This window comes from Petromyzon marinus, chromosome 50 (genome assembly GCF_048934315.1).
Source record: "Petromyzon marinus isolate PM22_M1 ecotype Great Lakes invasive population chromosome 50, UKy_Petmar_22M1.pri1.0, whole genome shotgun sequence".
Taxonomy (NCBI): domain Eukaryota; kingdom Metazoa; phylum Chordata; class Hyperoartia; order Petromyzontiformes; family Petromyzontidae; genus Petromyzon; species Petromyzon marinus.
The window spans coordinates 2,962,216-2,975,948 of record NC_133716.1 but is presented as its reverse complement, the minus strand read 5'-3'; the positions used below and the strand labels follow the sequence as shown (position 1 = coordinate 2,975,948).

At 48.2% G+C, this 13,733-nt stretch overlaps 1 protein-coding gene across 3 annotated transcripts in view; it reads left to right on the top strand.

Moving 5' to 3' along the window:
* The first annotated feature begins 713 nt into the window (after positions 1–713).
* The window catches only part of LOC116953147 (SUN domain-containing ossification factor-like), a 28,936-nt gene continuing 15,916 nt past the window's right edge, over positions 714–13,733 (top strand). For all 3 annotated transcript variants that reach the window (XM_032973047.2, XM_032973046.2, XM_032973048.2), the window contains exons 1-7: positions 714–930; positions 7,179–7,269; positions 8,072–8,232; positions 9,114–10,513; positions 11,450–11,565; positions 13,157–13,224; positions 13,470–13,577. In XM_032973047.2, coding sequence (XP_032828938.2) covers positions 884–930; positions 7,179–7,269; positions 8,072–8,232; positions 9,114–10,513; positions 11,450–11,565; positions 13,157–13,224; positions 13,470–13,577 — 1,991 coding nt within the window. In that variant the 5' untranslated portion in view covers positions 714–883. The remainder of the gene's footprint in view (positions 931–7,178; positions 7,270–8,071; positions 8,233–9,113; positions 10,514–11,449; positions 11,566–13,156; positions 13,225–13,469; positions 13,578–13,733) is intronic.

Sequence of the window (13,733 nt, the reverse complement as noted above, 5' to 3'; positions counted from 1 at the left end):
TGGTGCACATAGTTATAGTTTCATTTCATAGTTTCATTTATTTTGGTATAGCCCTGTGAGCCATTCGGCTCTTGAATCGGGTGCAACCCCAACAAACAAAAACATGAACAAGAAAACATCTTAAAGTGACTATGTGCATGTGCAAACAGAAAATCCAGGAAAAAAAACATCAAAATATTCTGATTTAAAGCTTTCGTGACTGCAGTAATTCATATTCTTAGCTCTTTCGGTAAAGTCACGTTGAAGGGAAACAATAAAATAATAAAATATATATTTATAACAAAATATGTAGTATTTATTTTATTATTTTATTGTTTCCCTTCAACGTGACTTTACCGAAAGAGCTAAGAATATCAACATATTCCTGACATAGCACCGTACACCAACGCTGTGTGCTGGAATTGGTGCACACCGCCAAAATTGGTGCACACCACCGGAATCGGTGCACTCCACTGGAATTGTTGCCGCGCAAACCCGGTTATTGGTGCACACTGAAATCGGTGCGCACCACCGAAATTGTTGGACTCCACTCGAATCGGTGCACACCGCCAAAATCGTTGCACTCCGACGGGGAATTGGCACACTCCCCCGGGATCGAGTGCTCTCCACCAAGAAATCGGTGCCCGCCATCGCCTCTGCCGTTGCCATGGTAGCGCTCAGCGCTGCGCGGCCCCACGCTCCACTCCCTCCCCCTCACCGAATCCGGGAGATGCTCCCGTCGTGACGTCACCGGTAGGCGTGGCGGATCAGCTGCTCACAGGGAGGCGATGCCTGCGTTGAGCCACATCATCAACACTAACACCAACACCACCACCATCAACACCACCACCACCACCAACCCGCCTCACCATGCCGGCTCTCAGGCGACCTCACCGGCCGGACGATGAGAAGTAAAGGCCTCGAGTGCGTAATCTTGGTCGTGTTTCTTTGGTGAGCACAATGCAGTCATATTTACACACGCATGCACGCGCGCGCGTGCACACCTCGGACTAATGTAATCCCCGTGTTGCATTGATGTTTATGATGGTGGTGTTGTATCTTATGCTGAGCCGTTTGCAGAAATGTTGGATGTTACGATTGCGTGCGGTATGCGTGCTGTTCACATCACGCCGTGTTTAAGCCATTGCTTTAGACATTTTGTTTAGGGGCCGTCCATAAATGACGTCACGCACCTAGGTGGGGGGGGGGGGTCAGACATTTGTGACGGTGTGTGACGAGGGGTGGGGTGAGAAATGTGACGTCACATCAAAATGCGCAACTTTAAATAAATATAGAATTGTTATAACAGCACGAATTGTTATAACGACACTCCTACAACATCAGAGTGCAGCGCCACATTAAATACGCACTACAATGACAATAGTTTAAAGCGATTTGTAGCATGTTTTATTTTCAAAATGGAAATATGGTTTTTGGGGCGGGGGGGGGGGCACAGCTTTGTGACGTCATATTTGAGGGGGGGGGGTCTGACTTTACGTGACGTCGTGTGACGAGGGGGGTGGGGTCAAAAATCGTCCAAAATCGCGTGACGTCATTTATGGACGCCCCACCCCCCCTACCTGCCCACCTCCCACAAGTACTCAATCGTCCCCCTCGCCTCAAATTCACGTCCATGCAGTCAATCATTCTTTATTTTACGTGCTAATGTCGCCCGCAATAACATAGGCATCAGGTTGATCTCAAAAGCTAAGCAGGCGTTGAGGTCGGTTAGCACTGGGATGGGGGAGAGGCTGCTTTGGAGTGATGTGTTGCAGGCATGGCCTGTGATGTGGCTAAGATGTAACAGAAGATGGTAGTACAGCAATGTATTCTTGAATGGTAACTCTGGAGATTTACGAGTGCTAGCCCCAGAGTAAACGTGGATTTCATGAAGCCAAACACGTCGCAATGGCATTTTTCCCAAATGTCCAAACTGAGGTACACCCCTAAAGAAAAACCTTGGCCCACATTCCGTGAGGCTTTTCTGGGTAAAGTGCCTTGTTGTGTTATTTTAAGGGCCTGCACTGAACCGTGCTGTGAAAACCAACTCGGGTAACCCTGCCCTCTCATTTAATCAGTACTTTCCTCTGCCTATCCACTGCTTGATGAAGGCCTGTCACCAGGCCGTGTGACGCATGGGTGTTGTTTGACCGTGCTTCGTCTTGCTGGTCAGGGCCTGTCGGTGAGAGGGGAACCCCAGGACTGGTTGAGGTGTGGAATCGAGCTCAGCTCATTGGGTCTCATAGCGTATCGTGCAAACCCCTGCGTCACCGCTCCATTCAAATTGAATCCATATGCCCAAGTACGTTTTGTACAATTCCAGATCCGATGCGTCACATACAGCAGCAGTAGAGTGGACACAAACCCTTGTGTCACATGATGCATTGCCAGGATGTCATAGGCCACGTGATTTCCACATCTCCCGATTGGAACTGTTGGCACGATGTGGCTACTGGATTCACTGTGAGTGGATACGGTGTCACCACATGAGAAGGGCAGCATTGTTTCAGCTTTGAAACCCCAAAGGGTGGAGTCAGGCAATGATAGCCTCGGCCGTGAGGCTGAATCCACACAGTGGCAATTAGTTGAGTCAATAATCCTGCTATTGGACATACCTGATAGCACAGCTATTTGTAGATAATAACGTTTTTTTTACCCTTTAAAAAAAGGGAACATAGTTAATTTATGTAAAACGTTATTTTCCTGGCATGAGTGCGCATTATATCAGTATTTAGAGTTTTAAAGAAATATTGAATGTATGATGTGTGTCCGATTGGATGGGGCTGGTGGCCTGGTGGTTGGTGCACTACACTGACCTTTCGACTGAGTTTTGCTCCCGGCCATTAATAAATAATGCATCTCAAACATCTTCAGCCCCTCCCCTTCTGCCTTCACCAACCTGTACTAATCAGTACGGGGAAGTATGGTCAAATAACCCCCAGGACCCCCTCATCCAGCAGTGGATTGACAATGTACCGGTGAACGCGAGAGATTTCACTCGCAGCGTATAAAGACACCAGCACCATATTTACGCGCGTGTCATGCGCTCCCTCAAAAGCAAACCATTCCCAAGCCGTCGGCAGAAAGAAAGGGCCCGTGTGGCCACACTACATTCGACCTCGTCTGTTTTTTGGAGAGATCTGATCAGAGACAACCGCGTGTGTGACTCTGGCCACATCTTGACATCTACCCCGTGCCACGTCCTAGTGGCTCGGTGTGTACATAGAGCCGTATCTATTTGTTCTGAGGGCTTAGAAGTAGTAACTGTTGCGTGGCATTCCACCCCCCATGTCAAATGAGTTTTGTTTGCAATCGCAGCATACTGTGTGCAGAGGCATTATTAACATTATTATGGAAATGGGACCGCTTTTTGACACAGCCTTCACCCTTGGAAAGGTGGGATGGCCTCTTATTCTTCAGGAATACGGGTTCGGAGTGGTGGCACGGTGTTAGTGCACCGCACTGAACCCTGTAACCTCAGTTCGATTCCCAGCCATGGCTAATGTCTATGTTGCTCGCAAAAAAGTAATGTTGTATTCCTGCTCCTTTGCGAATGGTTTGGTGGATGGAAACGTAAAGCTCCTTATTTGAGTGGCAATGCCACGCGATGGCTTCAAGTTCAAGTTCATTTATTTTGGTATAGCCCTGTGAGCCATTCGGCTCTTGAATCGGGTGCAACCGCAACAAACAAAAAAAATGAACAAGAAAAACGTCTTAAAGTGACTATGTGGCTGTGCAAACAGAAAATCCAACAAAAGACAGCAAAGTATTGCAGAAAAAGCACCGTACACCAACGCTGTGTGCAAAAAATCCCAGTGGGTTGCAAGTCAAACAACAACAACAACAACCAGACAACTTAGATTAAGGCCATCAGTCTCACTCCATACTACAACAAACAAACATGACCAAACCAAAAAACGTTTTCGAAATCACCAACATAAAGTCATAACAGCAATGTAACAGTGATCATATGAACTGTGACAGAATTTTCATAATAAATGACATAAACAACATGTAGGAATAGGTTTTACCCTTTTAACTGGCACAAAAACTGACACCTTTATTCAAGGCATCATGTTTACAATAACCACAACACAAGCAGTCAAAATGCAAACAAAAAGACAACTCTAATAATAATATGCACTGTCCTTGAATTTGATTGAAAGCTGTCTCGGGTGTGGACCAATCAAATTCAAGGACAGTGCATATTATTATCAGAGTTGTCTTTTTTGTTTGCATTTTGACTGCTTGTGTTGTGGTTATTGCAAACATGATGCCTTGAATAAAGGTGTCAGTTTTTGTGCCAGTTAAAAGGGTAAAACCTATTCCTTTATCTTGTTTCTGGCAAAGGAGGTCTCATAATATAAACAACATGCTCAGTAACTTGCCGCTGCTGAGCCTCCTATGAATTTGCCACCCCTGCAATGGTTTACAATGCGCTCTTTGGTTTATAATGCACCCTGCGGTTTACAATGTGCCCATTGGTTCATAGGACACTCTCTTTGGTTCACAGTGCACTCTGGTTTGCAGGTCACTTTACGGTTCTGGATTTTGCGCTTGAATTTTTGCCTTTTGTTGAAGGTAGTGACCACATCTGGCGTGCGATGATGGGGTCGCGCGGAGTTTCGGTCCGTTGTTTTCGGGGAAGGTCCTGCACCGGCCGGCTCAGTGGCGGGATCAAATATTAGATGTCTTACTGCATGCATTCATCATGAGATAACATTTTTAAGGCCCACTGATCCATCGGTACAAAAGATATTAATGCACGGTTGCATTGAGTGCCGCCGTTAATCGCATGTTTTCCTCGGCAGTCTTTCATCGTACGTGGCCAGCGACGAGGATTGAGTGGATGGCACTTGGTCACGGTTGTTTCATTCGCGAGTGGTTCCGGTACAGGGAGGCGACCGATAAGAACCCTTGCCCCAGCGGTCGGCGCTTGCTGTCCTCTCATCCGCACCTAACAGGATGCTCTGTGTTTGCCCAGTCAATCGAAAGCAATGTCACCCCCAATCCCAGGCGGAGGCTTACATTGCCCATCAGCTCTTCACAGTGGAGTTTCACTATAGCGTTTTAATGACTGCTCTCTCTTGCCTGAGTGTGTTGCAAGTGCTGTTTGTGCTTTTGGCGAGTAGATTTTGTATCAGGAGTCCGTCTCGTGATGACATCGCTGGATCACAAGGCTTGTTTTCAGGAAGATTCTACATTGAGATGTTTGACCAACTAAGCGTCATCAGCCATGATCAATCTTTGCCTAAGCTTACATTTAGTGTTTTAAACAAAATCGGCAAGAATTGATGTACTCATGTAATTTATACATATGTACAGTACTTTATTTTCATGTTTTTCTTTATTTTAGTTTCCTTTACTTTGCACTCCTATCGGTTTTTGTTTGCATTGTTGTTGTAACTTTCTGACCCACTCCTACTGGACGTGAAAAAGAGCTTCCTTCACAGCTCATCAGACTCCCCCTCCAGTCTAATTAAAATTCTGATTCTGATCCACTGCTGGGTGAAGGCCTCCCCAAGATGCCACCACGTCTCATGATCCCGCGACATTGATGTCGTCGACAATTTCTGCACTCTTTGAGATATGTCATGACAATATGGGTGCAATATAAATCCAAACATTGTTCCTGTCATAAATCAACACAGGAAGCGGCCACTGACTGGTGCGATGCACGTTGCACTTCAACACAGCCAGAGAGAGGGACGGCAAAGCTCATTACGCAGACAAAAACTAAGAGAGTTTACATAAAACTCTAGGGCAACAGGTATCTGATTTCAGGCTTACTCTCAGCAAACAAATTCATATGCCTAGAGCAGTACTTCAAGCGGTGTGCTGCGGCACACCGGTACGTGTGCCGCTGTGTTTTGGAAATAGGGAAGGAAAAAAACCTCACTCATCGCAAGTTAGGACGGACGAACTATCCTCCTCCGAGCCGTTCAGTGGCCGATCTAGCTGCCGCCACCTCCCACGCCCGGGCCCTCTCGACTCCCTCGGTCACACGTGGCACAGTTGGGCAAACAGCCGCTACAAGCGGCCGTGCGTGGCGAGCCACGACGCATTGTGTTGCCGTGGCGGGCGCATGTGCGTGCGTTTTACAGGTTCACAGTTGTTTAGTGTCCTGTGCCATCGGCTGTCAAGCTTAAAGTGTCGTGACGCAAAGACCAACCGAGCTCTAGAGTGTGCCGCGGAGCGAAGGGGTTGAGAAGCACTGGCCAAGAGGATCACATAGATCAAAGGGATGCCACCACTTCAACTAATGAGTATTTGCAACGTTTAATAACGTCATGCAATTGAATTGGCATTATTGGTAAATGTGCAAAAGCTGTACTACAATGGGGGGCATTAGGTATGACATTTGGATAATTGTGCTCATTGCACAGGAATAGGCTTCTATTTATACAGTACCACTTAAGCCTGAAATGAGCACTTGGTGAGGACATCATCTAGGTCGACTTGGCCTGAACAGCACTTGGCAAGAGGTAATTGGTATACGCTTGGTATCAGAAATATAAAACGATGGGAGCTGAAAGGTACACGTGGTGCAAGGTTAATTCGAACAATGTCGATCCATGCTGACATTTTTAAACCGTGATGCAGGGCTGAGCCGCTTTTCATGAACAAAGGGTGAGCAGGATGCCTGCGGTGGTTGGCACAGCACTCTCATATCTATGAGCAGCACTGGTTGGGGGGTAGCTGGATCGCTTAGAGATGGGTAAATGTGATCACTGTTGGTGAGTAATCCTGTATTATTACTTTTCAGTGCCTAATCAGATTACTATTATACTGAGCATGTGCTAGTTTATTTATTTTTGTCATAAATTTTAGGTTGTTTTCAGCCAAAAATTTAATAATGCCAAATTATTTATCCAGAAAAGCCTCGCTGAGCCTTAAGACTATTTTTCAGGAGTCCTGTGTTGGGATATTTGGCCAATACCATATTGTTAGCGTAGTAGCGGAGTGCTGTGTATATTTGAGAGTAAACCAAGGGATCATATATCAGAATCCAAATTTTTGTTCTGGAGAAATCCGATGAGCTATGAAGCTTTTTTCACAGATGTCCAATATTTCACCGGCCACTGACATGAGCCACATAAGCCAGGAATTAAACTCCGGTTGCTAGGTTCACAGCACCTGCCCATGAAGCTGTCCACAGATGATTATTATTACAAAGTCTGTGGTACACTTTTCGGCAGGTACCCGCTGGAGAAGGTGTGCTCGCAAGGGGATGAGGACCACCATTTGGGAAGCGTCTTTCTCGAGGCCAGCAGCAACGTCCTCCACACGGTGAGAGAGGGCTCGGCCAAACCCAACAAAAAATATATTTTTCTGACTCCTGTGATATTAGGATTCTACGGAAACATTCCTCGAAATGGCGTACAAATCGAGGCATTATCACATTATGTTTAAGTCTGTGTTCCCCATGCTCAAATGATTGCGGGCGAATTCTAATCTCGCAGCAGTTATGAGCCAGCGGTGAAATTCTTACATTCTTGTGATTGGGCCGTTCTCTCCCCGTATCACCTCTGATTTTGTCTTCCCAAAAAGTGGCACTCATTTCATGTTTGGGATGAACTGACCCCAGCCATGAATTCAATTCCGTTCGCCATGGTACCACTGTAAGCCATCAGCAAAAATCATCACAACCTCAAATTTGCTGTGCAGTGTCTTCAGATGGATTCTGACATTCTAAACACGGTCATACTTAAATTTTGATTTAAAGCTTTCGTGACTGCAGGGATTCATATTCTTGGTTCTTTCGGTAAAGTCACGTAGAAGGGAAACAATAAAATAATAAAAATATAAAACAATAAAATTCTCACGACGTTTCGACTGCAACACAAGCAATCATCATCAAGCAATCATCATCAGGTGATGATGATTGGTTGTGTTGCAGTCGAAACGTCGTGAGAATTTTATTGTTTTATATTTTTATTATTTTATTGTTTCCCTTCTACGTGACTTTACCGAAAGAACCAAAAATACGGTCATACTTTCTAAGCTAGGGAAATAGTCACCGCTTATCGCAGTCAATAAGTGCACGATTATGGTTTCTGCATGTTGAAGTGTCTCGTGTACTCCCTTTCAGGCTTTTACTGCTCAACCATCAAATCGTGGAGATGATTCCCCATCCAGAAGAGACTCCGAGGGCTCAGCTGCCATATGGGGAGATGGCACGGCAGCCATCCCTCTGGCTGACGACACGGCACAGAGCTCTGTGTTGGAAATCAGTACTCCAGTGCACACCAGGTAGGCCTGTCTACAAAGCTGTGCATAAACCTCGTACATCATTGTTTGGGGGGAGGTGGAACTGTGTCGTGGTGATTCTTGGACTCCACTTTGAACTCGCTGACCTGAGTTCCTTTCCCAGCCATGTGACAATGTCAGTTGTGCGACCAGTTCAATGGCTCTCTCTTCACCAACCCACACTGACCAGCGTGGTGAAGTATGGTGGGACAACTTAGTGACTCGCACGGCGTGGAAAAGCCTGCATTCAGCGGTGCATTGACAAAGCACCCTAAATGAAGTTATTGTGTGGAGGCACTCGCCACCAATTATCAAGATTCTTAACGAGTTGATTTTGGGGTTAGATCGTTGTGTCGGTATAATGTAAATGTTTTACTCCAAACCCCCCTCCACCATCCAACAGAGCCAATCCAATCAACTTGGTTTGTTTTTTTATTCCAGAAAAAAACAGAGAAATGTTGAAAAGCCCAATTAATATTTGAAAATTTTGTCCGAACGTTTTGCTGGAGATTACTACCAGCCTGGATGTAATTTTGATTTTAATAGATGGCAGCCTCTAATTTTCGGCAACCACAACTGACTTCCCACAATGCTACTAAGTTTCTCAAGCCTAGAGTGATGAGGTTACTTGACTGGGATTGATTGTCAAATTTTGCGCTCAGAGTGCTTTTTACCACCAAATCCGACAGCACACAATCCGGGTATTCTTTCTGTGTTCATTTCATCCAGTTGAGAATAAATGTCGAATTTTCATCACTGGCACAGGGCTGCTAGTAGATATGAGCTCCGCCTCAATGTGCTTTTCAGCAGGACCTACTCTGACTTTATTAATGAGGGCAATGCCGCCCGGCACGGGACTCACTGCTGTTATTTGTTGAACGCAGCTCGGAGGACGGGAGCATTGTAATCGATCGCGCGTCAGAAGGCCCGCTCGGCAGTCTGGAAGCAGACGAACCTGCGACATCACGCCAAGCTACGGCGAGACGGGGCGACGCCACAATGACGGCCGGCGCATCGTGCAATGGACGAAAAACCCCCCTAAGCGACGTGTCACGGTGGTCCTCCGAACCCAGCGAGGTGCCGCCGCCGCCTTCCTCGCAGCCACCGTGCTCCTCGGAGGTCCTGCCGCTGTCGGACTCGGGGCGCTCGTCGCGTCGAGCGGAGGGCGGCCGCGCGACCGCGACGGCCTCCGCGAACGTTGAGGCGTCGCTGCGCTTGATCCCCTCGACGGAGGGCAACCCGGCTTCCCCTCGGATGACGGACGCCGGGTTTTATTCCTCGCGCCGTGCGACCGAGCCCCTGCCCCCGCTGATGTCCGTGCCCTTGAGGCATCAAACAACGCCTTCGAATGAAGCGACGGATGAACTTGCGAGTGCACGGGGCACTGAGCTGTCGAGCGAAGAATCGGTCTCGCCGGAGGACGATGGGAAATCTCACGGAGAAATAGGAATGCACGCCGAGGAGAAAGTCGTGGATTTTAATGGATTCCCTCTACAGGAACCTGTGTTCAAAGATAAAAACGTTAATCAGGAAGATGTGTTATTAATTGTGCATGATACTGGGCTGAGTAATGAGCAGATTTCGCAAATACAATTCGTTCAACCATCACTTCATCAAGAAATGTCGGTCGGAGTACAACACTCTTTTTACGAATCTGCACCTTTGGCTGAGCATTCAACACAGGACGACACGTCACCTTCCCAGAAGCCTTTGCTTTTGGAGGTATTGTCAGTCCAGGAAGTGACGTCACTGCCAGAATGTACACCTTCTGTTGTTAAAGCGGATCAGACAGATTCAGCAGTGGTGGAAACGTCTTTGGTAGTGGCACAGTCCGTTCAGAAAATAACACCCTCAGTGGTGCAAACGGAACAGCAGTTTGCCTCGCAAGAGGCCCTCCTGGAAGCAAAGATGCTTTCTGTCGAGCAGATGATGGTTACAGCCGAGATGGACACTGAGCAGGATTTACAGGCAACTCGTCTGGACGTTGAACAGGCCCTGGCGACACCGTCCCCGTCTGCAGGAATTCACGCTGGCGATACACTCCCGGCGTCTTCACTCACCAGCGTCGCCGCCACCGCCGTCATTACAGATGACCACCCAGGTGAACGCAACGAGTCGCGGCTGGAAACCACGACGCAGGAGTCTGAGAGCCCGTTGAGCAGCGAACCCACGGAGGTGGTGACAGCGAGCGATGGTGAGGAGGGACAGCTGCTCAAGCCGGGGGACATCCCGTCGTTTGACGAGTGGAAAAAGAAGGTTCTGGAGGAAGAGAAGGAGAAGCAAGGTGAGCCGTGTTATTATTAATGGAAATCGCGTCATATGTTTATCTAGGATGGAATCGCTGAGTATGGAGTCCTTCTTTTCAGGATGTTTATGCTTTGAGTTGTTTTCCAAAATACATTTTGAGTATCTGTGCACGTGGGCAAAATCTCGAGATGCATTTCGTTCAATGAACCCTCGCACGGCCAATCCCGTATGTTCTCGGGACCCAGTGATGCCCTCCTGGGGTCGTGAGCAAATATGGGGTTTGTTAATGGGCCACACACACAATGATGTCTGCTGCCATCCCCTGGCTAAATCTGTAAATTAACGTATTGGCGGTACACTGGTGGTGTGCGGTATGGAAAAAAGCGATTTTTGCGCGATCATTTTTTATTTTCCCACCGGTTCGCAAACCCCGGTCAGAAAATCTTGCGGGCTGGTGGTGCTGGTGCGTCAAAATCACTACTCGTGATGTCGAAGCAGTCTTAAGACGAATGTCGGTTCAAAATTTCGATTTTAGACTGTTTTATTCGGACAGGTGTGCTATGTTGCACCGGTGTACCGCCAATACGTCCACATGTAAAATATTGCACGAGGAAATAACCAGCGGTAAAGCTCCATACATTTATTCTGAAAATGTTTACCGGAAAATTTCAAACTGAAATTCTAAAAGTTCACGGAATAAAATTACTCTAAAAGAATTCATGTATAATGTTTAGAAAATTATACCTTTCTTGAAAAACATCTAATTGTATTTGAAACATTTAACTTTAAGCATTTCGTATTGAAATAAATGTATGACCCAGTGAAATTAGAACAATTTTATTTTCTCATGCTCATTGTAGAATTTGCCCTTCTGATAATTGAATATCCAGTGATGGTTGTATTTGTTTGGCTTTCTGAGTTGGATGAATTTTCTCGGTTCGTAATCAAATCGTGCCCATGTTGCCTTTTCAAGACCAAGTGCTGCCTGCGATTCCCGTTCTGCTGCCTCCGGTTGTCAAAAAGTCTCTCAACAACTACGCGTCGGTGGAATGCGGAGCCAAGATCCTGTCTGCCAACCCCGAGGCGCAGGTGAGGACTCCCCCCCCCCGAGGGCGCTGGACAACGAGCAGTAACCAGGAGTCAGGACCGCATCTCCTCGGGTACCGGCCGCTGGCACCTTGAGGCCAGGCGTTGTGGCGCATGGTGGATGTTGTGGCTCGTATGGGCGTTGGTGCTCGTGGGGGGACGTTGTTGCTCGTGGGGGGCGTTGTGGCGTGTGGGGGGTGTTGTGGGGGCGTTGTGGCTCGTGGGGGGCGTTGTGGCTTGTGGGGGGCGTTGTGGCGTGTGGGGGGTGTTGTGGGGGCGTTGTGGCTCGTGGGGGGGCGTTGTGGCGCGTGGGGGGCGTTGTGGCGCGTGGGGGGTGTTGTGGGGGCGTTGTGGCTCGTGGGGGGGCGTTGTGGCGCGTGGGGGGCGTTGTGGCGCGTGGGGGGCGTTGTGGCACGTGGGGGGCGTTGTGGCTCGTGGGGGGCGTTGTGGGGGCGTTGTGGCTCGTGGGGGGCGTTGTGGCTTGTGGGGGGCGTTGTGGCGCGTGGGGGGCGTTGTGGCTCGTGGGGGGCGTTGTGGCTCGTGGGGGGCGTTGTGGAGGCGTTGTGGCTCGTGGGGGGCGTTGTGGCTCGTGGGGGGCGTTGTGGGGGCGTTGTGGCTTGTGGGGGGCGTTGTGGGGGCGTTGTGGCTTGTGGGGGGCGTTGTGGCTCATGGGGGGTGTTGTGGCTCGTGGGGGGTGTTGTGGGGGCGTTGTGGCGTGTGGGGGGCGTTGTGGGGGCGTTGTGGCTTGTGGGGGGCGTTGTGGCTCGTGGGGGGCGTTGTGGGGGGCGTTGTGGCTCGTAGGGGCTGTGACGTGGCGGCCTGCCCGGCTGTCCATTTCTCCGCTGGTTGCAGTGGTTCGCGATCCGATTCTGGCAGGCCACCCTGGTTAATACCGCGTGGTATATTTACCGTAACTTTCACGCCATCTGCTTCACAGTGGATGTTAAAGTTCCCGTGATGTCATTGCAAAGACGTAGGTGGATTGTGTGCTAAATTGACAAATTTTAAGAATGACCTCCAATTTGATTTGGATAACGCACAGGACATCGTTTCCTGCTGTGAAACTACTGCAGGCCCTGCCTGTGAAGCAGCTTTTTTGCTCTAGCCCTGCACTATAATAATGTTAGGAATACCAAATCTAATTATTATTATGACTGATTTCGTGTGGACATGGCATGACACAATATAAGCATAATGTGAGGAGGTGTAATGTCTGCTTATTATGTTACTTGTATTCACAACTAAGTTAATTATTGATTAGTAATGTCTGGTATGATATCCGCCAGACTAGGCCACATATCCATTCGGGGAGAGGGTCCTTGCCTGTGACCATCTATCTGTCAGTTCACCAGCATTGGTTTAAGCCAGTCTGACTGCTGATGAGACACATGATGTTGTATCTGCTTACATTAAACCAAATCTGGCTGAATAAATTAATCCTCAGAATACCGTGTGGCCATCACAGGATGTGTAAAAAAACGACTTTACATTTTTATGTAGAGGGACAGACATGGGAAGGAGATGTATTGTCTGCTGATCTTTTTTGCCTTACCTCTCATTCAAGAGCTGAGTGTGTGTGTGTGTGTCATTACAGAGCACCTCCACCATACTCATGGAGAACAAAGACTTGTACATGCTGAACCCTTGCAGTGCAAAGATCTGGTATGTTGGACCACGGCCATCGGGATTTATACTCATACGAGCACCACGCACAGCCTTTGGATGTGACCGTCCACCTGCCCGTCCTTCTCTCCCTGCCAGCCAGCGGAATGGGGGAGTCCCTCCCTCATTCAACAGTGAATTGACAAAGTGGTCATTCAAGTGTGTTCAATGGCACTAATGGATCTCTTAATGTTCGATGGAGGAATCTGTGTTTTTGTGCGTGTGTTTATGTGTGAGCACTGCAGGTTTGTGATAGAGCTTTGTGAGCCTGTGCAGGTGAAACAGATCGACATCGGAAACCTAGAGCTCTTTTCTTCCACCCCCAGGGACTTTGTGGTGTTCATCAGTGACAGGTCAGAATGCACGTGGATCAACTCGTACTGCCGGCACTGATCTGTGTCTAGGGAATAGCGATTAGTGCTGTAAGGCTACGGAAAACGCGTCACACCTGTACAGCCTACATGTGGCATTCCTTACAGATCTGCCAGTATATTGTGTTTTTGTTCTAC